Here is a 27,652-nt window from a genome sequence, read left to right as displayed (position 1 = left end):
CACCTTGAGAACCAGCCGTCAAACTCATATCGATGCATCGTGTTTAAACTGAGCGTCAGAGAGAGCGGGCTGCGAGCAGCTTTTCACAAACACGCAAAGAATCGACAAGGTTTAGACCAAAACATTAATTTTGAAAAAAAAGTAGCAGTATCACCCCGACAAAGTGCCAGTTCATGCCGGTGTCATTTTCACAGTGTAGTTTGCATAGATACCGTCCATGCTTCCGGCCAGTTTTTTTTATAACTTGTAGGCTATGCTTATAATGCAAGTTAACTTTTACTTCCTTGTACACACAGATAGAGGAACTGACCGTTTTGCGGCTGGTCTTTTTTTGTCAACAGTCTATATCAAAGCCAGCTTCATTTCATAACTTTCAAATGATGATCTGATAGAAAACAAGCGGCGACTTTTAAGATCCGAATAGAATCGATTTCACCTGTAAAGGTAAGTCTTTCACTTTATCACAATCTGTTTGTAGTTCGCGTTAAACTGCTGTGGTGTGACAGAGTAAAGCAGAGGGAGAGGGGAAATCCGCTTTTTACTGGCAGCAGCCTATCTGCTGGGCTGCAGATGATGTGCGTCTAACCAGCAGCCCACCGCATGGACTCAGTCTGCACCGGCTCTGGTTACGCTGCGCAACAGCAGGATACTTGGATCACTTCTCACGGGGTACAGACGAGCAAACATCGCTGTTTGATCTGGAGTAACCGCTTGAAAGATTAACTAAAAAAAGAAAAACGTCTTACATAAGTAGATAGTATAACCAAGTGCACCTTGGTGACACAATTGTGTCTTTCCCCATCACTGTGTCACCATACTACAAAGTTATATAGAACTCTTTGTTATTATTTACATATTTTTTTTTTTACAGATTAAACAAAAAAGGCTTGGTTTTGACTGCTTGTCTATGTAGAACCATTTTGTTTATGTTTTTATGGGGTTAGTTCACTCCAACATCAAAAATACACATTTTACCTGTAGTACTGTTTGTCCATCTAGACTGCAGAGATGTCTGCTTTCTCTTGCACTTCACTTGTGGTCCTAAAGCACCAATAAATAAATTAATAAAAACTAAAAAACTCAACATCAATGTTTCTTTCTATAAATCATGAGGCGGTAATTCGAGATAATCCACAGACCTTGTTGTGAGCAGTTTGATGTAGTGTAATCTTTTTCAGGATCACCATGCAGAAGGAAGCTTGCATCTACTCATGGTTGATAGCCAACTGAGCTAACTAAGCTAGCTAACACTACAGCTCCTCTGAGGATGACACCATTATAGTTTATATCCAGCCCTGTCACAAGCACAGACATCTCATTCATGAATGGATGCGTGTTTCTTTCTGCACAGTGATATGGTGTAGTAAAGAAAACTGGCATTTGTAGTCCTGCAGGCTACTGTACACCCAGTTGTCACGTAGCTACAGCAGTCCTCTCTGTAGTTTAGTGTATTCAACTGTTCTTAGAGCTGTTAATGAGAGATGTTCATGCAACACAATGTTCATTTTAGGCTGTAGATGATGTTGTTGAATAGTATGTTGTTACACTGAGAACATTTTCTGTCTGTATTGACAGACAATGGGTTGACACAGTGTTGGGAGTACTTTACATGTCTCTGGAATAGTTTTAGAATTTGTCCGCAGCCCAAGTTAGCACTAAAACCAGCTCTAAGTGTATTTAGAAGGTATCAGGAGCCTTTTTTTTTGATGAAGGTAGTCTGCTATTTGGCATTATTACTAACACAACAAGGCACTCTAAATGTCTTTGGATATCTTAAACCCGTGTTAAACACACAGCCTATGTTCCACTTTAGATTAAAACCATGTAAAAATAAGACATTGTAGTGGAGCTGCTGTCAGTGAACTGTGGGGAAATCAAGTTTAGCCTACAAAAAATATAGAACTGTCATCACAGGACCACCTGGTTGTCCATGTGAAATTTTATCTTTCTAAACACATCCGGAGAGTTTCTGCGCATCTGTTTTTATGCATATATATTATTAAGTATTCTTTTGGTGTATTTGGGTGAATGTAACACCAACAGAGCAAACATGTTAATATTCAGCACATTTGTTTCAACACTGGTTTTCCTGAAGCTGGCCTGTCTGTGCATTTGCAACATGAACACATAAGGCTGTACTGGCGCAGTATTTGTGCTACGTATCGCTGCTGCATCATAATATAATAATGATAAAACTTTATTTATGTAGTACTTCATAGAGCACTTTGTATTGCATGAGTTTAAAGAAATTTGATAGTCTAATTAAGGCTGCAGTAATCCCTACAGGGACAGTCCCTTCTTGGAAGTAAAGGTTTCAGCAGGAAAAACAGGGCAGTTGTTGTGTAATAATGTCTGTCAATCATTAATTTCACTTCAGAACACTGAAGAATGCTTGTTAGTTTTTATGCTTCAGTTTTTTAAATATGCGTTAGTGTAGATGAAGACAACAATAAACAACAAACCTGTGGTATCACATGTAATAGTATTAAAGTGGCAATTAATTTTTCTTATACCTTTTTAAAATGAGAAGCAATTACAGCTGAACATTAAGTATATGCTGTATACATATCTTTTCAGTCACTTCTAAATGTAAAGAAGGGGGGTCCCAGTGCTAAATGATATTTTTGTTTGGGCTTTCTGTTTAGTCTTGTTTTTGATTCCACATTTTTCTATGCTTTTACTGTCTACAGCACCTTTTTACTGATATTTCATGACACAGTTAGTTAAACTTTAATTCAGCAGAACTCTTCCTGTGGCACTGTTTTGTTCTGGTATCTCTCATCATTTGCAAGTTAAATATTAGGCATTACGGCGTACCTGGTTGAACACCCTTCAGCACTATAATCAACTCCACAAGTGCGCACATTATTTATGATTTACTTTTTCTTTTGTCCTGCACTGTCACTACAAATTCTCTTTTTATCGAACTGTTTGTGTCTTTTAAAGACAGTGACCATTTTAATTTAAGATTTGCCAAACTGCAGTCAAACCTACCTCATCCGCATTTCCGCCAACGAACACCTGTCCTACTTTTATCCTCAACCTCATGAACCAATACACTAATATAGTATGCAATAAATAAAATAAATTATTGACAGAGAGATGTGATTGTATTGAAATAAAGGCAGGAAACTGATAATAATAAAATGAAGTGAGTCAGAAAAAGCATTGTCACAATAAGATATGCATCAAAGCTCTAACATTTGCATCTGATATTAAGACTGCTGTCGTACGTGAGGAAAAGTGGGTGACACCTCAGAGAGAGGACGTGCAGAAACACCAGCAGAGAAGAGAGCTACTACTACACCAATTTAACCAATTTATAATTCTGTATATTCTGTTTGTTATGATCACTTCCTGGATGAGCCTCCAAACTGTTAGGAGGGATGAATGGAGTTATAATTAATGCAGGGGAAGAATGATAAGGGAGATGAAAATATAAGCACAAAGCCAAGAATTTATTAACATATAAAAAATACACAAAGCCACAATCAGCAACAGAAAACCAGCTTCAGTAATTAAAAAGAAGTAGATCTGAATATATATATACACAACTCCTAATTACAACTTAGGTTAGAGAAGAACTTTAAATCAATATAATCAATTAAATAAGAGGATACAAAACAGTACAAATACCCTTATTCCAGCTGAAAGGAGTAAAGTGGACAGTATTGGTACACACCAGCACAGAAACACACAAGCTGCTGAATGGCCCATTGACACTGTCCACAGGAATGAACACATTTCCCATAATGTAACATCATGGGAAATGTGTCTTATCTTATGGCTGAAATCAAATACTAAATAATCTACACGTGAAGTTAACCTGTTAAGGAGCTTGAGCTATAAAAGGCTGCGGCAAAGCGAAAATAGATTTGCTGTGGATATGATGTTCTTCCACCCAATTATCAGAACATTTGTGGATGGATCATCTGCCTTGTCTTGAATGTAATGGAACTAAAGATGTCACTCAGCTTGTGGCACTCAAAGCATCAAAAAATACATTCAAAAAACTCAACGGCAATGTCTCTTTTCCGAAATTGTGACTTGGTTATTCAAGATACTGCACAGACCTTGTTTTGAATACGTTTTTATATGTAGGAATTATTTTATCACCTTGCATGCATGTAGTACACTGAGGAGGACGCCATTAACGTTTACATCCCGTCCTGTGACAAGCAAGACCCTCTCGTTCACGAGTAGATGCATGTTTCCTTCTGTGCTGTGATGCGGTGTCATGTGGCAGAAAGAAAGCAGTTCCTACATGAAACTGCTCACAACAAGGTCTGTGGACTATCTTGAGTAACCAGATCATGATTCCTGGAAAGACACATTGCTGTATAGTTTTTCAAAAAGTATTTTTGAGTTTGAATATAAGTGAAGTGCCATCTAGGTTTATTATATTCAAGACAAGGCAGATATCTCTGTCCCATTAACTTACACACCTTATTTTAATAATAATGATGAAACAGTGATGAAATATGAATGAATAAACCTTCCCTTCCAGCACTGTTTTGTGATATGTAGCTCAGACAAAGACAACTTGTCATTATACTGACTGACTCCTTCAGGGCATAAAGTTTTTTTAGTTTTATTTATAGTCCTGTAAAGTGAAGCTTGTTTACAGTTGCACTATAAAAAATATAAAACCTATATAAACCAGTTTGTTGCACATTACTATTGTGAGTAGTAGTAGTAGTAACAAGTTTAGAGGACACACAAACATTGCCTTGGCTTAATTTAATTTGTGTGGATGAACACTAAGAGAATTTAAGGGTCACTATAAAGAGGTGGAATTGCTTTTTCTTAAAGTCAGACTCCAAATAACCCTGATGACATCATCAGGGTTATCTTCTCAGACTTGACAGAAGTCCTCCACAGGTGCAAAACACATTATGTAACTGTTTTCATATGATGAGTAGTACCTGTGACCTTTATGTAAAATAAAGCTTTCAGCATCTCAGATCTTTAAAAAGATGGGAGCTACATGAAAGTGATTTACTGAAGAACACATGATAATCTAAGCCTTTTACTTTGCATACTATAGTGTAGCGGCCAGTGAGTGAACGTCTCTGTGTCTACTGTCCTGTCTCAGCTGCAGAGATGGCTTGTTGGGGGCAGCAGGGTGAGATGACGGAGTACAAGAAGATTCTGATCAAACGAGACATGGAGATGGGCGTGGTCATGACGGTGTTTCGGCAGAAGGCTGAGCGGCTCACCGTGCAGGTGATCATGGAGACCCGTCAGGTGGCATGGACACGCACTGCAGACAAGACTGATGGTGTCTGTAAGTATGTAGTACTTTTTCAAAACACGTGCATGCGTACTATTTGCCACAACACAAGAGAGCTCATTTGTAACATTGTTCAGCCATTGTTGTTATAGCAACATTGACCAGTTACAAGCAGCACCAGTTGATAAACAATACATTACATGGCATTTCACATCTTATAAGACCATAGCTATGTGTCTATAGGCAGCAATAAGACAGTATTGTGTATACGACTTACTAAATTGGAAGAAAAAATACAAAAGCACTAAAAATATACAAAACCACAGCTTTTGTCTACAGTTGATGCTCTGGGCAGCCATCTTGGTTTGCAAACTGGGTGTCCTCTGCGGACAACTGAGTTGACGAGTTGGAATTATGACTTCGGGGACGTTCAATTTGTCACTTCTGGCTTTGAAAGTTGGAAAACAACTTGGAAAACAACTTACGAGTGTGTGTGTGTGTGTGTGTGTGTGTATATATATATACACGTGTATGTATGTATATATATATATATACACACACACACTCGTATATATATACACATGTATATATATATATACACGTGTATGTATGTATATATATATATACACACACACACACACACACACATACATATATATAGATATCCTATATAACTTCATTAGCATTAGGATGCTATTTCATGCAGTACTTTTTCAATACTTTGCAGTACATTTCACATTATATGCATGATGAACACAGTGATGATGACTGAAACCATTTGTAGTTCTTAAAGCAGCTTGGAGTGGAATGGAGTTTTTGTGTCTTTTATACTAAAAACATTTTTTCAAGAGGGCCCCAGTTTTGTTTCTACTGTCATGAGCAACACAGACATTCACATCCAGGCAACCTGATATCCCGTACATTCCTGCCACCAGTGATGATGATAATAGTAACCCATACATAAGTGTAGCAATATCCCCAGAAAGTCAGGGAAAACTGAATAATCCAAGCTAACATGAATATAAATAACAATAACATAAATAACAATAACAATAACTTTATTTATATAGCACCTTTTCAGAAGCAGGTTCCCAAGGTGCTTAATAACCAATTAAAAACAAAGCTTCCAATCAGGCACAACAGATGAGCAAAGTAAAGTCATATAGAAAATTAATCAACAATAAGTGTAAGAAATTTAAGAAAATTTAAAAGGGCAGTTAAAAGACAGTTAAAAGCCTGTTTATAAAAGTGGGTTTTTAGAAGTGATTTAAAAGAGGCCACGTTTCAAAGCCGGGGTGCTCTGACAGCAAAAGCCCGGTCACATTTAGTCTTTAACCTTGACTTGGGAACAACCAAAAGGGATCCACCCGAGGAGGTTTGTAAGACTTCTTCCACAAAGCACCTTTAATGTAACTTGGCCCCTTTAAAATGGCAGTTCTCCAAATCACAAAAATGAACCATGATCGAAATCTCACTCACCTTAGTTGCATTGTAACAAAGGCAGAAGTCTCAGTACAGATTAAAAAAAACCCTGCAAACAAGCAACATGAAACTAAGGCTTAGAGGGAATTTATTAGATGTTTTGATGCCATTTGCCATGCTATGTTAGTTATGTAACAAAGCAGAAATCACCAGAACTGAATGTTGAACTTTCTGTAGAAGTACTGTAAGTACAATTACTCTAAATGGTTAGACACAATGGAATGGTTTCAGGTAGGCTTCTTAACATTTATCCTACTGGCTACTCATTACTCATTACCTCAACCAATGCAGGTATATTTTCAGTGCCTTTCTGTTGCAAAGGCAGGAGAGGAAAGCTCGTGTCATTTCCTTCCCCACATTTGCTTAGTCTTCAACAAACCTGATTCTCAGTTCAGCTGCTTAGTAGCTTAGTCATGAGTGCCATTCCATAATACTTTCAAATTTTAAGCCAGTTTGACATCTATAAAGGATGACTGAAATAAATTATTCTACATATCCATTTTGGAACTTCAGCTACCTAAACAGTTCTCTGGTTATGTAATGCAGTGGCTAACTGCCACACAACAGCTCTTGAGCAACAATAGGCATGCAGTGTCATTAAAATCAGAAGACTTTATTTAGGGCATTACATTCCATTATGAAAGCAGTCATAGCTGCATGAAGGTTTATGGTGGAGCTACAAAGCTTCTGTACATCTGATTATATACTAACGTGCATGTCAACTCCCCGGAATCACAATATGTCACCGTGTGAATGAAAATAACCACAGTCTCAAGAACACTAACTACAGTAGTGAGCTGACAATATGTGACTGAACTGAAAAAACAACCAGATTACATCTCTCATATCTTACATACACAAAGTTAAACTTGTGTGTTTTGTGATACTGACTATAGATGAAATTATTTCAAATTACAGACAGCAAGCCACCTCCTTCAAAAATAACGATTGTCAGAAATATGTGTGTTGTGTTTCAGTGGACCTGTTTGAGATCAGAGAGGTTCGTCCAGGGAGGAACTCCAAGGACTTTGAGCGCTTTAAAGATGGCAAGGACAAACACGATGAAAATACCTGCTTCACAATTTTCTATGGCTCGATGTTTGTTCTCAACACCCTGAGTCTAGGAGGTGAGGTCTTTATTTATGTGTGTTTCAAATCAGATGGTTTTCATGAAAATTGGATTTCTATGGTATTCTGTTTAAGTGAATATATTTGTAGGTCCTGGATATGTTTGATGTTTTGAAGGTCAGCAATATGATTCTAAATTAAAACCTCCAGCATACTGATTTTCATTTTCATGGTTATTGTGCCAGTTGCCGTATAGTGGTGCCAGATGGTGTGCATAGCTTTTTTAACTTAGGCCTCTGCCATGGTACCAAAACTGGCAACCTCATCGTGATAACAAGAATCCAGGATGCTGTTAACAATCACTGTTGTTGTTTGTCAAGAAATAGTTCCTGCACACAACTCCACCTAAAACCACAAATTACATTTTTTACACTATTGTTTGTGCAGAGGTTAAACAAACAAGATACAACCTGTAAGTTCATCAGATAGCTTTGGAGTTGTTAGTTTGTATGTTTTTACACTCTGAACAGAGCAGGCTTGCCTCTAGTCTTTATGCTAAGCTAGGCTAACCAAGTCCTCAGGGGGACTCTGTAATGAAGCAAATGTTAATATAGTGTAATGTATTCTCTGAAAAGATTTATGTGAAATGAGAAGTATTCAAGTGCAGGAGAAACTTATATAGTTGTCCTGGTAAACAAATCTCTTAAACAAGGTGGAGCACTGAGCAACGCAATAGATTGTTATGTTTGAATCAGACCAGAGGCAGAACAAGATATGCTTAATTTTGATTTGTGCTTTACAAATCTTGCTAAGAAATTGTGCATATCCATGAAGTTTCTCACCATTTTCCTCATCAATGCTAAGCCTATGTCAGGTTACTTGAGTGAAATTGCCTCATCTATTTGCATAAATTTTTAACTTTTTTAACTTAATCAAGTACTTTGACATAGTATAGATTATGTTCTCATTTTCTGTTTTGTGCAGCAGGACATGTGTTGAAATGTCAAACAGTTCTCCTCATGTGAACAACGAGAATTCAAAGTTTTTCCTAAGCAGCGGCAGATCTGATCTACATGATGTCCATTATGATTTAAAAGCAAGTCCACTGCTCATCATCCCTCAGCGCCTGATGTCTGTTTAGTAGAGTAACAAGGTCGTATTGCACATTTTTCAGCTGATTCTGTGGAAGAGGCACAAAAATGGCTGATGGGACTAGAATTGTTGAGACAAGAGACACTGGCAGCTCCCACTCCGGTTATTATAGAGAGGTATACACACACACACGCACACACACTCACACACACACAGCTGTAAAGACTCGTTCAATCATTGATCTCTCTGTGTTGTGTTTGTGTCTGTTTCTGTGTTGTCTTTTCTCCAGCTGGCTGAGGAAGCAGATGTATTCTGTCAATCAGACCAAAACAAACAGGTACTGTATATGTATGATCTGGTTACTCAATCATACTAGTTCTGTACATCAATGATAAAATCAATATTGTGTCTTATTACAGGTATGGTATGACATTTAAATTTTGATCAGTAAAAACAATGTTTGAGTTGTGGGATTATATGACTGCTTACAAGCAAAATCACAACTTTTGTCAAAACCAGTGAAAACCTTCAGGGATTAAAAAAAATTCCATTCAGTAGCACATCACACACAGAAGTTTATTTTTATGATAAATGACAGTATAAGAGGATTCCAGGCAGATGTACGCATGATGTGTCCTGTCTATTTGTGTCTTTCCCAGCATCTCTGTAAAAGAGCTGAAGGCTCTGCTTCCTTTGCTCAACTACAAGGCCCCCAGCTCCCGTGTTCTCAAAGATAAAGTCCAGGTACTCATTCTATTCAGACCTTATCCTTATCATTGTTGTGTTGTGTTTTTTTTATTTTTTTTACATTGCATAATTAAACTTACTTCAACAGAGGCAGCATGGGCATCCAGTAGACTATTGATTTATTCTACAATCACAACAGCACCCATTCTGTCATATTAAAGTTTAACAATGATTAGACATACTCTGATTTGGAAATAGAAATTCCAATTGTGCTCTTTGCAGTCTTTGTTATGATTTTCAAGGCTAAGACCCCAGTTAGGCAGAACACTCACCACACTAAAGACTGATCAAAATAACTTTATTACAATAAAGTTACAACATAAACTTCTTAGCTGATAGTATCAGGCCTAAAGGTAAACTGAGGAGTCCAAGGAATCACAGGGGTCCAAAGCAAGCGACTGGTTGAGTGCTGTGTGGTCGTGCCGGCAACCTGATTCCCAAGGAGGGGAATACTGACACAGGGATCCAGGAGGAGGGTAGCAGGGAGTGTAACTGGGCAGAGCAGGCATACAAGAACAACAAAGAGACAACAAGATCACAATTAGTAATAGTTCTTACACTAGACTATGCAAGTGTTAGAAAGGAGCCAGAAACATATACCACCAGTGAGGACTAGTGGAAGGCAGGAATGAACTGGAGTATAAATATTGTTGGCTTGGTTTGGAGTTGATTGCAGGGGATGGGAAGCAGGTGAGCTGGAGAACAGGTGGGAAGGAAGTGGGTCAGCTCCTCCCAGCTCTGCTTAAAGACAATCCATGTGAACACACACACACACACACACGGGAACACCACAGCCAGAAAAAACACAAGGGAGAGGGAAAGCATTGAGAACACTAGGAAAGGCTAGGGAATAGAGTCCAGAACCCCAACAGTCTCAGTCACTGCTTTTAAATTTTGCTTTCACAGGAAGTGGGAGCAAAGAAAGACCGCCTGGATTTCGAACAGTTTCATAAGTTGTACAATCATATAATGTTTGAACAGAAGGAGGTGAGTATGAACTGATCACAATAAAGTGTGGTGCAGGACGCTAAGCAGTGACTCGGCCAGGAGCAAAACATAAACAGTTACATAAAAAAGCCACATCCAAAAAAATAATAAGTTTACGTGTACTATATTTATAGTAAATAGACAGAATATATTCACAGCTTTATATTGTCATTAGACAGCACTTTCCATCAAACAAAGAATTTAAGCAGTTACATTGACCTCTATAAAGCAAACCAGTTTCACAGCAGACAAATTAACAGATCGAGATAGCAGTAAAACAGAAACTCCTTTGTTCTGTGAGATAAAATTACTGTTTTTGTCAGGTGGCTTGGAAGAGAGCATAGGTTGATATTACAGCTTTAGTTTCAATCTGAAAAAGGCAGAGGATGTCATATAAAATCACTGGAAAAATATCTGTAATGTAATTATATACTGTATATAATGTTGTACAAGTGTTTTCCAGTTTTCTAGTTTTTTATTCATACTATTTCTTGAACTCAGATCCTTGATGAGTTCAAAAAGGAATCCTGTGCTTTCATTCTGGGGTGAGCTCATGTCGTTCTCTTTCGTCTTTGCTGAGCACTTGATCTTTACAAGGCCTGATGTGAATGAAACTCAGTATGTACAGACAGTTATCATCATGGTTTGACTGTGTGTTTGCACTCTTCCATTACACAGTAACACAGATAAACCAGATGCCTCAGCAGTCCTACTGCATGACTTCCAACGGTTCCTCATCTACGAACAAAAGGTAAAATAAGCTGCAGTGAATGATTAGTACACCAGACAAGAGAGTTGTTGTTATAACTTTGCATATCTGACTCATTTTTATCTGCTCTTTGGGGCCTGTTAAACAAATATTTTCTTATTTTTTTCCCTAGTCATTTGTATGCCAAGAAATAAAACGTGTAATTGGTTATTTTACATACATACATTTAATAATATATTTTTTTACTTAAAAAATCAAAACACAATTTTAGCAAAGACTTAAGTTGTCAGTATTTTTAACACAGGATTTTAAGCACTAGATTTTATGATGAAAGCGAGTTTAATTAAAGAAAGTTGTTTGACATTTAGTTTTTGGCATCAGCTACATAGTTCTGTAGGAAGCATAGTGTACCAAAGCCAGTGGGCGTTTATTGGAGGGATACAGCTGTGTGTCATCAACATAAAAATGTAATGAGGCACCATGGTGGCAGATAATGGTACCTAGAACTGACCCCTGATCTGCTTCAAACTGCAAACTGCGGCTCATGATAAGACATGATTGGTGTAGCGAGAAACTCTGATCTTTTTGACCTAATTTGGCTAATGGTGTCACTGAATGATCACTGTTTTGGTTTTCACTGTTATAATTTTCTTTTTCTTTCTTGTTTTTTGTGACTTTTGTGATTTTATAAGACAAACATAATTTTGTTCATAACCTAATTTTTTGCCAGTTTAACAACAAATATTGTCTTTCTAAGGCAGGCACCAATAATTGTGAAGCTAGTAAATGCTAAATTATTGTACTAATAATTTTTTCTCTTCTTCCTCTGTGTATCTTCATCCCTCAGGAATTGTGGGCCAATGATCTGAACCAGGTCAGAGAGCTGATGACCACCTTCATTGATGACACCATGAGAAAAACCAATGATCCCGTGTTCACTGTCAGCGAGGTATTCTGCTCTGTTCCTGCATATCTTGTGTGTGAAATGAGCTGAAGGTTCAAGAAAATAACAAGCTCAGCAGTTATTTGTAGGGATGCAGTTGGATAAGCTCTGATAAAAATTTGGCTTGGAAAATAATGCTAAAAGCTTTATTGTTTGTAAGATGAAGCTTTATTGTTAAAATGGGTTAACTTATTGTTAAAGTCTTTTCCTCTTGTAGTTCCTCAGCTTCCTGTTTTCCAAAGAGAACTCTGTGTGGGATGAGAAGTTCTCAGAGATCAGCAACCTGGACATGAACAACCCTCTTTCCCATTACTGGATCAGCTCCTCACACAACACGTCAGTATGACACACACAGTCAGCACACAAATATAGTCCGTAACAGCACATGACTAGTATTTGAATTTTGTAAAATGTTTCCCGTGTTATGTGTTGTTCAACAGCTACCTGACAGGCGATCAGCTTCGCAGTGAGTCATCCACAGAGGCTTATGTGCGATGTCTGCGTCTTGGATGCCGCTGTGTTGAATGTCAGTATATAACAGCACCACTACACATGAGATAATGGATGCATTTGAGTCCTTAGATTAATGTCATTGCTCTGTGCAAAACAGTAAATGATAGGTTAATAAGACTTTTTTTTAATATCCACAACACTTATATTTTGTGTTTTGTGCGGTGCTGAATCTGTCCAGTGGACTGCTGGGAAGGGCCCGGGGAGCCGATCATCTACCATGGCTGGACCAGGACAACCAAGATCAAGTTTGAGGATGTGGTCAAAGCCATTAATGATCACGCTTTTGTCACATCAGAGTAAGAATCGCATATGAATCACTGTCATTTTATGACCTTTTCACCCGCCCACCCACACACACACACACACACACACAGTTTTCACAGTTGCTCTTATGGACTGTGGTTGTATTGGTTAGCATCCAGGTCTAATTGTCTATGTCACTGGTAATATAAATTTTTATTAAAAAATCATTCATTATTCAGCTGATTATTCATTATTTACACAGATTTTTACATTAAGCCATTTAAAAATCGCTGTGTTAACACAATCACCTCAACCACACTTTCTGATAACTGTGCCTCTCGCCCAGGTTTCCAGTGATCCTGTCCATAGAGGAGCACTGCCCTTTAGAGCAGCAGCGTCAGATGGCTCGTATCTTCAAAGAAGTGTTTGGAGACAAACTACTGACTGAACCTGTCGAGCAGATGGCTGAGCAGCTGCCCTCGCCTACACAGCTGAAAGGCAAGATCATACTCAAGGTATTGAGCGTTCGTCTTGTGTCAGTGATACACTGTTACATGAATGGGAAAAAGTTTTGTTTTGTTGTGTTGGCAATACTAACGACCCTGGCTGTGCTCTTCTTGTTGTTCTTGTGCAGCACAAGAAGCTCAGTGTGGAGGGACCAGGAATCAGTAAAGACTTCAGGAAGGGACAGAAACAGGGAGACCTGGAGATCTGGGATCCTGTGGATCAGGTACTGGTAGAAGGGTCAGATGGGTATAATAAAAGTACCTGAGACTCCTTTGACACCAAGAACACGTGTAAACCTGCATTTCCTAACATAAGCCTACTTTTGTGATCAAGCTGGTTATCAACTTCCTTAGTTATCAATGGGTTTGACTGTGAGTGTTTTCACATGAGAGAGATCAGCTCCCAGATTGCGATTGAGATTAAACTCTGTGTTGAAATTTGGTTATCATGGCATCAAAAGGGATTTATAGGAAGGTACAATGCATACAATATATTCACATGTGTAGAAGATGCCCTAGAAACCATAGGAAAAAGCATACAAATAATAAAAGTAAAGCTGAGTCAGTTAGTGTGTAATTGTTATTATTTGATTCCATTAATATTAACACTGACGAAGGAAGCAACTAATAACAAAAGATTCAAGCTGTATCTTGAACCAGCAAACTCTTGTGTTTTTATTATTCCAACATAAATCATATTCATTCAATGTAGTTTAATGTATTTTTGCCTGGTCACCCAATCTCTCTTCTGATTTGGTTCAATGGTTTAATCCAGAGTGGACACATGGTTGAGTAAAAATAATGATTTTATCTCTGGTATAATCAGATTAGATAATCACAAAGGGATTCTATTGATCTGTAGGAATATCTCTTTCTTATCCCTGGCGCAGTCAGTTCTGTGATAATGGAAAACCTGAATCAGATCCAAAGTTTGCTGGCTAAGGTGGTAATATTGTTTCCAGACAAATCCACAATGAGGTAACAGTGCAGGCTGGAGTCTTGCGAAAGATTTCCTCTTGCCGGCAACTCATTTGTATTTTGGTACCTGTAGGTAAAAAAGGTCTGGCTATAAATAAATAAATGATTTAAAAAAAATGCCAGTATAATAATATGAAGGAAGACTTCTATTGTATGCATATTTTGGGAACAATGATTCACACTATGAAAGTGTGAATCATTGTTCATAAAGAGAGCAATTCAGATTTAAACGTCAGAATAAAAACCATTGCAAGTTGCTCTAAAAAGCTTGCTGTGTGCACAGCTTGTCTGCATTTGAAGCTGACCTGTGAACTTTCATTTCCCTTCATCAGCGGTGGAACAACCACTACTGTGTGATCTCTGATGACAAGCTGTACTATGCAGAGGAGTACGAGCAGGAGGAAGAAGATTCCAGAAAGGTATAAGAGAGAGAGAGCGGGGAGTCTATGAACATTTTTTGCATTATTTTCTATTTAATATTGGTTAAATATAAAGGCATAATATGCTGAATATTTTCTGCATATTTTTCTGCTGACATCCCAACACACCAAAGCACTAAGAAAATAGGAGAATACAGGCAGAGGATCGACACCACAACACACTTTTATTTTGAAATTGTTCCATATTATACCTTTAAATGGTTCACTTTAAAAAATCAAACCATGAAGATGAGTATAAAATCAGGAGTAAAGTAAAGTAAAAGTAAAACAGGATGTTTTGTAAGGTTAACAGGGCCACGTTTTAGCACTGCAGAGAAGTGTTTTGATCAGTGGGTTCCTGTACACAGATGAAAACAATCCAGGTGTCAAAAATTTCCTTTGTAAATGTTTCAGGTGTACTTTGATGTGAAACACTGAATGTTAACTGTTTACTAGAAAACTCTACAGGATTCCTTTAGCACAATTCAACTGTACTCATCCTCTTATGATTATGATGTTATTATGTTTTATTAAAATGCTGTTGAAAATGCTTTTATCACCAATGCTGACATAGAAATGAGAGAAATAATTCTGATAATGATATATGATATATATGAGGGATCATTGTCTTACACTGAGAATATACCATATTGTATACATAGAAATAAATGCTCATATTCTAGTGGAGTCTGTGCTGTCCTAAAACAAAAGTGCTTGTGTTCTTGCTGTCTTTCGCAGCACCAGGACCTGCATACTTCAGAGCCATGGTTTCAGGGTCGTATGAAGGAGGGCAGGCTGATGGCCGAGCACCTAATCCACGACTACTGTGCAGAGAGAGTGGGAAGAGATGGCACTTTCTTAGTGCGAGAGAGTGATACCAACGCCACAGGCTGTACCCTCTCCTTCTGGTACCACAGCCGACACTTGAGGACTTTAGTTTTTCGTTTGGTACAGGGCCACTTCTTTCCAAATGTTGTGGCTTGTGAAGGTGTGACTGAACATGTGCCTCAGAGGATCAGTGTCATAGGATGTAGATGTATTCCTTTTTTCTCCAAAACTGGGAAGAATATTGTTGCATTTCCTCACTACATTTGGAGGAACAATGGTGACTTTGTGTAACCTGTGTGGACATTAAATGGGACACAGTTTAAGTATTTTCTTCTATCCACCTGGTTCAGGTACTGTATATGATAAAGCCAGTGTGGTGTCCCTTTGACAATGTGTAAATTTGGCATTGTTTGGGATGCAGCCTGTTTCAGTCCAGGTTCAATCCAACTTTCGTAACTGTCACACCATCCTGACATCATGTAGCTCCAATCTGAAATTAAATTACAATAAAATATGTAATACACTTTTCCAGTTTAGGAAAAAAGGTCAGGAGTCTAAATGATGAAAATCTAAACATTAGAATGTCTTTGATTAAATTACTTTAAGGTTCTAGCAATTGTGTTTCATACTTTATGGAACTTTATGTGTCAGGAAACAAATCTTCTGCATGTATTTCAGGCGCAATGGGAAGGTCCAGCACTGTCGCATTCGCTCGGGTTCAGATGGGAAAAACGTGTACTACTTCCTAACACCAAACCTGCACTTTCCCAGCGTGTACTCCCTGATCCAGCACTACAGAGAGAACCCGCTGCGCTGCCAAGACTTTGAACTGCGCCTCACCGATGCTGTACCACAGCCAAACCCACATCTACATGAAGGGTTTGTTATATTTGAACCTACATCACAGGAAACTGAATACACATACTAAAAATATCATTATACAATGTCAGCTAGCAATTAAGTATGATACCTTGATCATTTTTCTAAACTCAAGCATGCAAGCACAACGTATGATTACAGCTACCGTGATCAGTACAAAGCACATGTACAATAATCACGTCGTTTAAACAGCAGCTATGCCACACCTGTCAAGTGAACGGATTATCTTGGCTAAGATAAAGTGCTTACTAATGCAGATTTACCAAATTTGTGCTGAGAGAAAAATAAGTCCTTTGTGTGCAGAAAAGAGTCTTATGACTTTAATTCAACCTATGAAAATGAGAGAAGAAACAATGTTTAATCATTGGATCTGGATATGTGCACCTGACCATTTACTTGCATGCATGAATTAATGTTTTTAGTTGGTTTTGGAGTGTTTAAAGTGCAGAAATGTGGTATTCTGTTTTTCATGACTCTAATTTACTATGGCCAGTGAAGTTTAGCAGCTCCTTTAAACTTTTAGCTGCTGTGAAAGCATCTATGTCATGATAATGCAAACACAGACATCTGAATAGGAGGTGTGAAAATGGTTGACGTGTAAATAGACTTTGACATGTAAACTTGGTGTAGCATTTAAAGCACTTAAAAGCTGCTAAAAGCAAAACAAAAAAACTATATGAGCTAGTTTCTAGAGAAATATGTGATCTTAGTGAACCACAAAACAAAGTGTTAAACCCAAAAAGCGTGGCTCACTAATTGCTGGTGGCCTGTGTTTACTCCTGGTGCCAGTGCTTACAGTGCTTGTGTTAAACATGTGATGGATTGATCTGTGTATTGGACACATTAGATATTAATATTTTTATTTGGCTCTTATTTAGATGGCAAACAAGTATATTTCTCAAAATGCCAGAGTGTACATGTCAAGAATATTACAACCCATTGATAATACAATAATCAGGTTTCATAAGCACCAAAGACTGTAGAAATGTCTCTGAATAGCACCTGAAGTAAACCACTATATATAAAAAGCTGAATGAGAAGGTCGAGTGATTTTCATACTGATATTATTCTATTTTTCACTTTCACTGCTCATACACCTACAGAAGCATGGTAACTCTTTCCCCTCTGTTGTTCCTGGGTTCATTTTGAATCTATTTAAATATGCTTTACTAACATGAATGGAAAAACACCTGATGTGTCACCCAACGTGGGTGAATATAGTATCAGATAAATGTCTTCATGCACGCACACACACATAATGTAACTGTCTTTGTGTGTGTGTTGTGCAGGTGGTTCTACAGTAACCTGAGCAGGGGTCAGGCAGAGGATTACCTGCTGAGGATCCCCAGAGATGGAGCTTTCCTCATCCGACAGAGAGAAGGGGAACCAGACTCCTTCGCCATCACATTCAGGTGCAGGGACTTTTAGGACTTTATTTCTCCTTTCCTGCGTTTTGTTCTTTGTATTAACTAAGGTCTCTCTCTTGCAGAGGTGATGGTAAGGTGAAACACTGCCGGATCCAGAAAGAGGGCAACATGTACCTGTTGGGCACCACTACAGAGTTTGAGAGCCTGGTAGAGCTGGTCAACTATTTCAAAAAGAAACCGCTGTATCGCAAAATCAAGCTACGTTACCCAGTCACTCCCGAGCTGGTCGACCGCTTCAGCACGGTGAGTTACTATAGTAGACGTACAAAAGCCAGAGAACATGTTGAGAATCCCTGTTACTGTAGCAATATAAAGGCATAAACATAATACATTTGATACATGTACACAATTTCTAAACATTTAACATATTTTGAAGCTGAGGACAAATCCTCAGCATTTAGTCTTGTGGAGATGACAAGAAGGGGGAGTTGAGGTGAATGAGGACATACACCAACAGCTCTGACAGGCTGCACTTTGGCACAGCAGCACTTTAAGCTTAACGCTTACATAAGTATGCTAATGTGCTCGCAATGAAAATGTTGACATGCTGATATTTATCATGCCTTCCACCTTAGTTTAGCATGTTGGCGTGCTGACAGCTGATAATTTCATGAAATGTCAACATGGTGCTTGATTTAAAGTTAGGGGATCACCAATGTCATGAGGATTCGTCATCTGGGAACCACAAACCAAAATTTTCAGTTTAATAAAGTAGAAAAGAAAATGAAATTACTGAGACAATTTAGCTCAATCCTGAAATGCTTCTGTGCCTTTGTATGTTTTCTTCTCATTTTTTTTTAAATTACATCAACTTTCTAGTGACTGCAGCTGAAAATTAGCCTGTAATTAGGCACATTTATCTGAAAGACCCAAATGTTCCTTTATATTAATACTCATTGTTTCTTCTTAATTAAAATAAACATAAAAATAAGAAGCCTTTTGCTCAATGTCTTAGCCCTTTATGGTCAATAAATGTTTCTAAACCCGATAACATGACTGGTACCCATCTTTGGATTGTGTTTCACAGGAGAAAGACTGTGCCTCTCTGTATGCAGTGAAAACATACGTGGAGCCCAATGAGATTGAACCCTCACTGGTGTGTATACACTACTGTACTTGATTGCTATTTTGTGCAGCTTGATATGATTGATACTATCCTGATTACGTGCATTTATCTCTTTTAGCCTCAAAGTACAGTTAAGGCTGTGTATAGCTATCAAGCCAAAAGGTCAGATGAGCTCAGTTTCAGTACAGGAGCTTTGATACACAATGTCACAAAAGAGAACGATGGGTGGTAAGTCCACACACACACACACACACACACACAGCAAAAGGATCTATAAAGGACTGATAATTAGTCTTTGCCATATCTTAGGGATTAATCACATTATGTCCCTATCATTTCTGTTCATCTGCATAAACTGTGAACACACATAGAACAAACAGGATTTTTTCATTTCCCTCTACCTTCTACTCACTACAGGTGGAAAGGTGACTATGGTGGAAAGGTGCAGCTGTTCTTCCCATCTAACTATGTAGAGGAAGTGTCCAACAACACTAAACCTGAGACCAAAGACCAGGTAAAGATTAGAGTTTAGGTCACAGTTTAACTGGAGCTTCATAGATATAAAGATTAACTGTGCATCTGCTGTGTGTATTAAAACAGGACATGGAAGACAACCCACTTGGTGAACTATGTCAGGGTGTTGTGGACATCTCCAAGTGCAACATTCAAAACTGTGAGTTATTATTTTAGTGTCTGATACATGCTTGACATTCACACTGAGGTTGGGGGGCTGGGGGTTGGAGCCTATCCCAGCTGACTACAGGCGAGAGGCAGGGTACAATCTGGACTGGTCACCAGACAATCTTAGGGCTGACACACAAAGACAGACAACCACTCACGCACACACTCACACCTAGGGGCAATTTAGAGTAGCCAGTTAACCTAATGTGCATGTTTTTGGTATTGTGGGAGGAAGCCGGAGTACCTGGAGAAAACCCACGCAGGCACAGGGAGAACATGCAAACTCCACATAGAAGGGCCCAGACCCGGAACCCTCTTACTATGAGGCAACAGCACTAACCACTGCACCACCATGCCGCCCACAATGAGAACAAATGTCTTTTTTCCTGCCTTTTACTGGCATGTTGCTTCATTTCCTGACACTGCTACCACAGTCTATCAGAACAGAATGAAACCACTGGCAGGAGTATGTATTGCATCATCCCTGTACTTGTGTGTGTATTTGTGAGTGTACCTTTTAGGTTATACTTTGCGCACATCATGGTGGACATCAAAGCATTTGCTCCACTTGTCTGTCACAAACCCCAAAGGATACCTTGATTACATTCACAATTTCTTTCTTTCTTTCTGTATGCATGTGGGGAAACTGCACAAGCCTCCCACAGCTTTCCAATTAACATGATTTTTACATGAATCATCATTATAATCACTATCATATGCTGAGCATTGTGCACATTGTGCATGTTGTATCTCCGGCAGTGGTGAGTTGATCTCAAAATTTTAGTTCCACAACACCCACAGATTTGAGAGATGAGGTTATGCTGTGACTGAGAATCATTTCTTTGCATGCCATTTAGGCTATTCCCACATTAAAAAAATATGTATTTGCTGCACATGCTATAATCATATATGTGGCTCCCCATGGCTTCATCAATATATATTATGGGAGTTGATCATCCCTTTTCACCCTCCATCACAATGCCTCTTTTCCTCCCTCCTCCTTTCTAGTGAAGAATGGTAAAAATGGGAAGCCTCACGTGTTGACCCTGCAGGACACAGAACAGGACAGTCTGCAGTTTGACCTGGCAGCAGGCTCTCTGGAGGAGTTGTTTGAATGGTACCAGGTGGCCTGGAACATTACTCAGAGAGAGATGAGCAAGCAATACAAAAGGGAGCAAGAGGTGAGTTATCTCATAGGACACAGTATGACTGACATGGACTGCATAGTGTATAACCGCATAGGACACAGTATGACTGACATGGACTGCATAGTGTATCACCACACAAGGGGGGTTACTCTGGTGGTCTGTGAATGTCACTGTGCAAACAGGATGTGGCTGTTTTTCTGTCCAAACTCAGATCAAACAGCAGGAGGAAGTGGAGAAGAAGGCGGAGGTTGCCATGGAGATGTCAGACCTGGTTGTCTACTGTCAGCCACGCAGCAAGGAGAAGGACCGCTTTGGTAAACCCATGCAGACGCACATGCTGAACATAAAGACTTGTGAACAGAAGCACCATGATGGTTTGACAAGGGCCTGAAGGGACCAACATCAACCACAGCTTCACAGTGGAAACATGCTCCACCAGAGTCTGTAACCTTAATGTGAGCAGGGTAGTTTTAGCATTGATTCAGAATCAGATACGGTCCACTCAGTCTTTTATACTTTCAGTGTAGCTAATGATAGATTCTTTAAGGTGTTAGGCTATATAATAAATGAATGTTTAGATTAGGGTTACAGGTACCGTAGTGATGTTTGATGCACCTTGCATTCACTGCACTGTGTAATTAGCATCTGAATCGTGCCAATGTTGCACTTGGCCAATTACGCTGTTTGAATGTCTTTTGTTCTTGTAATTAATACAATAAAATTAAAATAATTAAATAAATAAAATTAAATAAAATAATTAAAAGCAGCTAAAGAAAAGTTTCAAAGCATCATTAACCTGGAGCTAGCCAGTAAAAACATATGGTAGATAATCTTGGTAGTTTCCTTCTTAAAGATTTCAGAGGACTTTTCTTCGTTGAAAAATGGCTTTAAAAAGGTTTGTAGTTTCCTTATTGACAGAAACAATCTTGTCAGCCTAGCTGTTTCCCTCTGCTTCCAGTCTTTATGCCAAACTGAGCCGAGCATTTCCTGGCAGTAGTTTCATATTTATTATACAAGTATGAGAGTGCTATCTTTGCTCTCATGTATTCATTTAAACAATTAGATATGATCTAATACTCATATAATGTGACACTGCACTAACTAACTGTCATCTAGGAGACCGGTAATTAGCCTGTAATCAGCCTGTAGATGACCAGAGAGAAAAAAGTACATTTGGTATTGCAGTGAAGCTATGATGACACGTTTCTTTGTGACATTGGAGCATTTTGATTAATATTTCATCTGGAATATGAAGTTTCAAACTTTGATACAAATTTTGTGAGCTAGTTGTGCTGGAGAAATTAAGAGAAATTAAATTCTTGGGAAATGGAAATCAAGTACTTTATGTAAATACAGACTGATATACACGTTGCCTCCGTCATGCATCATACAGCTGTGAATGTGAAGTGAATGCTTTGATGTGACACACCTCAACTTATTCATGAAGGTCTGCCTTCGCTGTTCTGGAGCGCAACTCACAGTGCTTCAACAAACAGGATGTCACCGAAGAGACAGATCCATAGACCAGACAACTTCCTGTGTTATACCAATCTAAATTTAGAAATGCACAGAATTATATATAACCCACATCTGCACCCCAACAGTTTTAATCAGGTGACTCTTACAGTGTGGTTATTACATATTTTGCGGTTATATGGTAAGACCATGCCGTAAGTGCAACGTGAATGAGACACAAGCTCCTTTACAAACTACATTAGCTGGCACTCCTGAGTCGATTGACAGTTTCATCTGAATACCAAGGCACGCTCAGTAGTTGAGCCACAATCACTGTTTATTGTTCCACAAGCTTTACAGATGCACATTCATTAACAACCCTCCTGCATGAGAAACTCTTTCATGCATGAATCGTCACAGACTGCATGCTTGATCCACTTATCAACTAACCAAGCAATCTTTCTCAGCTATTTCCTTAGCAGGCAACAAAAGTGAGGTATAACATAAGCAGATAGCAGCATCAGCTCATATGTTAACCTAAACATATTAATTATGACCACAAATTATCCAGTTTCAGTTCAGTTTATTGTTTTTTTGGTTTCAGCTTACCTTGTACCTCTGAAATCACTGCTCTTTTTTACTGTCTCTAGAGAACTACAGCTACAAAGAGGTCCGCTCCTTTGTGGAGAACAAGATACCAGGAAAGAGCCGCACCAAAGACTTCCTGCAGTACAACCGCAAAGCACTGAGTCGGATCTATCCAAAAGGTCAACGTGTGGAGTCCTCCAACTATGACCCTTACCCACTGTGGGCAGTTGGCTGTCACATGGTGGCTCTCAACTTTCAGACAGCAGGTACTGTAGTTTATGACCTCCCAGAAAGGACAATTGTAGAGGACAGTTGGGGACCCAATACTACTAACACAGTACTTTGTATGTTCATCCATTTCCATGTGTTAGGCATTGGTCATGTTAGCCCAAGATGTGATCTCAGCATGTGTTTGAAAAGTGATGAAAACCCAAGGCCAACGGGACGAGTGAGGTCCTGAGTTGGGAAAGGGGGAAAAAGAGAAGCAGAACAGACAGCACAGCTTACCTTCATCATGGCTTCTTACGAGTTTCACTTAGATTTTTATGATGTGCATTATGTCCACCCAGATAAAAACACCCAGCTGAACAGCGCCCTCTTCAGTCTGAATGGGCGTACAGGTTATGTGCTGCAGCCAGAGCTCATGCGCCATGACAGCTATGACCCTCAGCAGGAGAAGAAGAAGGTCAAGTACAACATCGATGTTAGGGTACGTCTGTAAACGAACACACACTCATTTAATAACAATAACTGGCTAACAGATGGAGCATCATCATGAGGTTGCTTTACGAAATATTCTGGTTCAGGACCAAGTGTAATATTGTGATAGTCAAACTGCATCATCATGTTACAGGTGCATGAAACTGACTGAATGGCAGCATTGTGACATTTTGTCACATTTTGGAAGTGTATAACAGCAGTTGTACTTGTCTCCTGCAGGTTGTTGCTGCCAGACACCTTCCTAAGCCTGGCCGCAGCATCGCCAGTCCATTTGTGGAGGTCGAGCTATGTGGACACACAGAAGAGAAGTTCAAGACCATCGTCTATCGTAAGGAAAGGGGAAGTGGGAGGTGGGGTGAGATTCAAGTGAGAGATTCTTTGTGATCATTGCTTTCATTCTGCCTGCTGCAGGTGATAACGGTCTGAACCCGGTGTGGAAAGCCCCTGCAGAGCCGATGACCTTCACCGTGCACGAGCCCGAACTCACCTTCTTGCGCTTTGTGGTCAATGAGGAGGACATGTTCTCAGACCCCAACTTCCTAGCTCAGGCCACATTTCCTGTCAAAGGCATTCGCTCAGGTGGGAAAACACACCTGGCCAGAGCAGGAATTTTAGTTACTTTTCTCTACACTATACTTATACTTATTTTATTACTTTTCACTTTTACCTTGTTTTTTATTTTTAATTCATATTCCATATATATTAAAGAGTGAAAAAATAATTGATATCAAATCCAAAGCTTAATTCTGCTCTGAGCATGAGGTAGTGATGAAAGACAAAGCTGATGAACATGCCAACATTTTATTTCAATTGATCTACTTTTAATACTGTTATGGGGCTATCATGTTTACATGGTTTACATGGAGCATGCTCCTAATTTCACTTGGGTTTCATCAAATTACCAATTAGTCTGCGTGATAGGTACTTAAGTGCAACAGGGTACATAAAAAGTGAAGAGAGATTAAAATAAGGGGGGCACCTGCATTTTGTCCTGGGACACGCTAGTAAACAATAATGAAAAACACCAATGTGGTGCTTTAACTATTGTTTCATATGACTGGTTGATGTTGTACTATGATTAACAGGTGTGTGCACACAGAGCTGATTGAATGCTTTTGGGGTTTTTTTTGTACCAACAGGCTACCGCTCTGTTCCTCTAAAAAATGGCTACAGTGAAAACTTAGAGTTGGCCTCTCTGCTGGTCCACATCAACGTAAAGCAAGCAGGGGTGAGCAAACACGCACGGCTTCACATCACTTTACATACATGTGACTTTATTTGATTTCTTCATGGGGGTATTTTTGTGCTTGTGATCACATGTCTCTTATCATTCAGCGAGCGGAGGAGGAGCTGTACTCATCCTCCAGCCAGCTCAGGAAAAAGCAGTCTGAGCTTAGCAGTGAACCATTCCTGTACGACACACACACCAACATTCAGCGCTCCACCACCCCTCGCCAACAAAACCACCTCCTGAGGGAGTTCAGCACCAGTGAAAAACACAAGTCAGTCTCAAACTCAGAGTGTGGGGAAAAGTTAGGTGGCTAAATGACATGAAATGTGCCAATTATTTCCCCTGTCTTTTCTTTGTGCCACAGGCAAAAGAAGACGAACAACAGTAAGTTCTACTCCTGAGGACTCCTGAGCAGAACTTCACCTGTCCACATCCTCCCTGTCTGAGCACTGGAGAAATGGTTGCAGATCTAATGTCACCTCTATCTGCTTACTGAAAGATTTGTGATCTGTGCTTTTTCATATCAAAAAATGACAAAAATCACATGTTCCCTCAAATTAGTTTTTATTTATTTACTATAAGATAATAAACTTATGGCCTAAATATTCTCTCAGGTGTAAAAATATTGGAATATGTTAACATAATTCTCTGGCAAATGTAGGAAACCATTCATTTAAGTGGGTGAAGCAGGCTGAGAAAGGATGAACCGTGCAACTCCTTTATGACAGATGAGATGAGAGGCTGCAACATTTCCTCTGCGAGGTCCCCACAGCCAGTTTAGCGTTCAACAATTCTGCATTCACTCTGAAATCAAACTATACAGAATATTTATTTTCTATTAAAGAGGAGTGCCCGCTAACTGAAGTAATTGTTTCACTGCAGCATAGCAGGACTTCTTTTGCCAAGGAGCTTGTGTTGAATGAATCTTTTTTGTGTCTAATTTTAAATACTAAAACCACTGAAATGGAGCCAATATACAGGTTGCTGTTTGAGTCTGATGACATGAAACTTTTTATTGTTGTGTATTTTCGCTAGTGTGAGAGTTTTTCTGTGTGGTAACGTGTTGCATCATTAAAGAGTCAGTTAAATGAAAACAGGTGGCTTAATCCAATGTGACAAAAACAGTTATTTAATTTGATGTTTACAGCTTTCCTGTAAATCATCACTGACCTTATGAATAGAGACAATAAAGTTTGCTTGGTGAACTATATCATATTTTTCTATTTCATCTTACTTTCTTAATATGCTTTCTTGTTGGATTTTAATTGCTTTCATATTGTATATTCGTGCTGTTAAGGCTATCCAATGAGTTGGTAATTGTGGCATGACATAATATGCCAATATTTTTGTTTTCTTTGTAAATTTTGTTCTCTTTTCCTCCTACTTTTCCATTCCGACCTTCCTCCCTCCTCTGATGGATGGCTGTTCACCAGCTTCTGCCAACTCCAACTCTGCCTACATGCTGGTATCAAGCGACATTTTCAACCAGCATCAACTAATTAGTAAATGCAAATGATGCAACTGTGAAAAAATAAACATGAATGTAAAACCTGCGCTGATAATGACCTTTAATGACACTTTACTGATGCTGTGGATTTAATAAAGTGCACTGCTTTAGAAAACCGGTCAACAACAGTGAGTATTATTGTGCTACCTGTAGATGGTGGCAGGCCAGTGACAAAATCCAGGACATGTTCTGAAAGGGATGAGCCGGAGCTGCAGCAGGCCAGCTGGAGGGCAATGAGTTGACTTGTTGCAGGCACACATGCAGACAGCCACGTACTCCGTGTCGGCATCCGTAGAGGGTGTCAGGCTTGCACTGCAGGATCCAGGTCTGTAAGCCAGGGTGAAGTTGAATCGCCTAAAAAAAATAAAGCACACCTAGCCTTGTTTCAGTTTCAACTTTGTAGTCAACTGAATGTGAGCTAAATTGTTATGATCAGTCCAGACTAAGAGGTGTCTCCAGCTGGCCCCCCTCCAGCCAGTGCCTCCATCCCTCTAGAGCCAACAGCACACAGCTCATACCCACGTCATAATTACGTCAGAATCAAAGGCAAAGGTAGAAGTTGGCAAAGGCAAGAGACTGCTAAAAGTCTGAGGTCTTAGCCAATTTGCTACACCCTGGACCTTCTCAGGGTCAGTTTGAACCTGACCGTCTGCAGTAATGAGCTTAGGAAACGGACAAAGTTTGCATGAAATTCACTTTTTCTGCTTTTACATGCAACGTGTTTTCAAGCAACCTCTGTAACACTGCACTGGCATGAACTAAATAGACAAAGAAAAATGAGGAATATAGCCAGAGTATTCATCAAAAGGCATCTACAGACACTCTAAATGACCTTGGACTGTTGAGAAAAAGCCTTAGCCTTATTCAACATCTCCCTCAAGTCACAGTACCCAGTGGGCACACCAGTTGAATGAATCTCCTCAGAAACCAGTTCAGAGTTTTCAGGTGACCTGGGTTTAGGAGACAAAGAGGACCGGAGACAAACCAAATGATAAAAAAAAAAAAAAAAAAACACTCCAGTTGTGAAGTTTTAGCCAAGGAAAACCGAGAATCGAGAGTGTCTTGGGGGAAGATATAATAATAATAATAATAATATAAAAAGAAATGTCCTCCTGACGGTTACTGGACAAAGTAAGCACTAAAGGACCTGTAAGATGAGTCACTAGAGCCATTAAGTGGCCATTTGCAGCAATAACAGAAAG

General features: G+C 39.1%; 1 protein-coding gene and 2 long non-coding RNA genes across 3 annotated transcripts; 1 reads left to right on the top strand and 2 right to left on the bottom strand.

Moving 5' to 3' along the window:
* The first annotated feature begins 52 nt into the window (after positions 1–52).
* Positions 53–26,573, top strand: plcg2 (phospholipase C, gamma 2). Its single transcript, XM_046394106.1, has 33 exons — positions 53–444; positions 5,096–5,287; positions 7,693–7,842; positions 8,958–9,051; positions 9,165–9,212; positions 9,535–9,619; positions 10,529–10,609; positions 11,111–11,154; positions 11,288–11,360; positions 12,166–12,267; positions 12,479–12,597; positions 12,702–12,787; positions 12,953–13,070; positions 13,364–13,532; positions 13,652–13,747; positions 14,834–14,920; positions 15,659–15,828; positions 16,427–16,627; positions 17,917–18,039; positions 18,117–18,297; positions 19,082–19,150; positions 19,239–19,348; positions 19,538–19,634; positions 19,721–19,793; positions 20,810–20,982; positions 21,161–21,263; positions 23,055–23,258; positions 23,562–23,701; positions 23,932–24,040; positions 24,124–24,291; positions 24,852–24,940; positions 25,048–25,214; positions 25,308–26,573. Exons 2-33 carry the CDS (start codon positions 5,104–5,106, stop codon positions 25,342–25,344), a joined length of 3,750 nt encoding a protein of 1,249 aa, XP_046250062.1. The 5' UTR covers positions 53–444; positions 5,096–5,103; the 3' UTR covers positions 25,345–26,573.
* LOC124061841 lies at positions 631–1,296 on the bottom strand. Its single transcript, XR_006843818.1, has 3 exons — positions 1,140–1,296; positions 976–1,041; positions 631–723 (listed from the first exon to the last, which is right to left on the bottom strand). It is a non-coding gene; the product is annotated as an uncharacterized LOC124061841 (long non-coding RNA).
* LOC124061840 lies at positions 25,491–26,945 on the bottom strand. Its single transcript, XR_006843817.1, has 2 exons — positions 26,598–26,945; positions 25,491–26,464 (listed from the first exon to the last, which is right to left on the bottom strand). It is a non-coding gene; the product is annotated as an uncharacterized LOC124061840 (long non-coding RNA).
* Between the last annotated feature and the right edge of the window lie 707 nt (positions 26,946–27,652).

The sequence above is a fragment of the Scatophagus argus genome, chromosome 7 (assembly GCF_020382885.2).
Source record: "Scatophagus argus isolate fScaArg1 chromosome 7, fScaArg1.pri, whole genome shotgun sequence".
In the NCBI taxonomy this organism is placed as follows: domain Eukaryota; kingdom Metazoa; phylum Chordata; class Actinopteri; family Scatophagidae; genus Scatophagus; species Scatophagus argus.
Note: the sequence above shows the minus strand (reverse complement) of the source record. Positions and strands in the feature narration are given on the sequence as shown.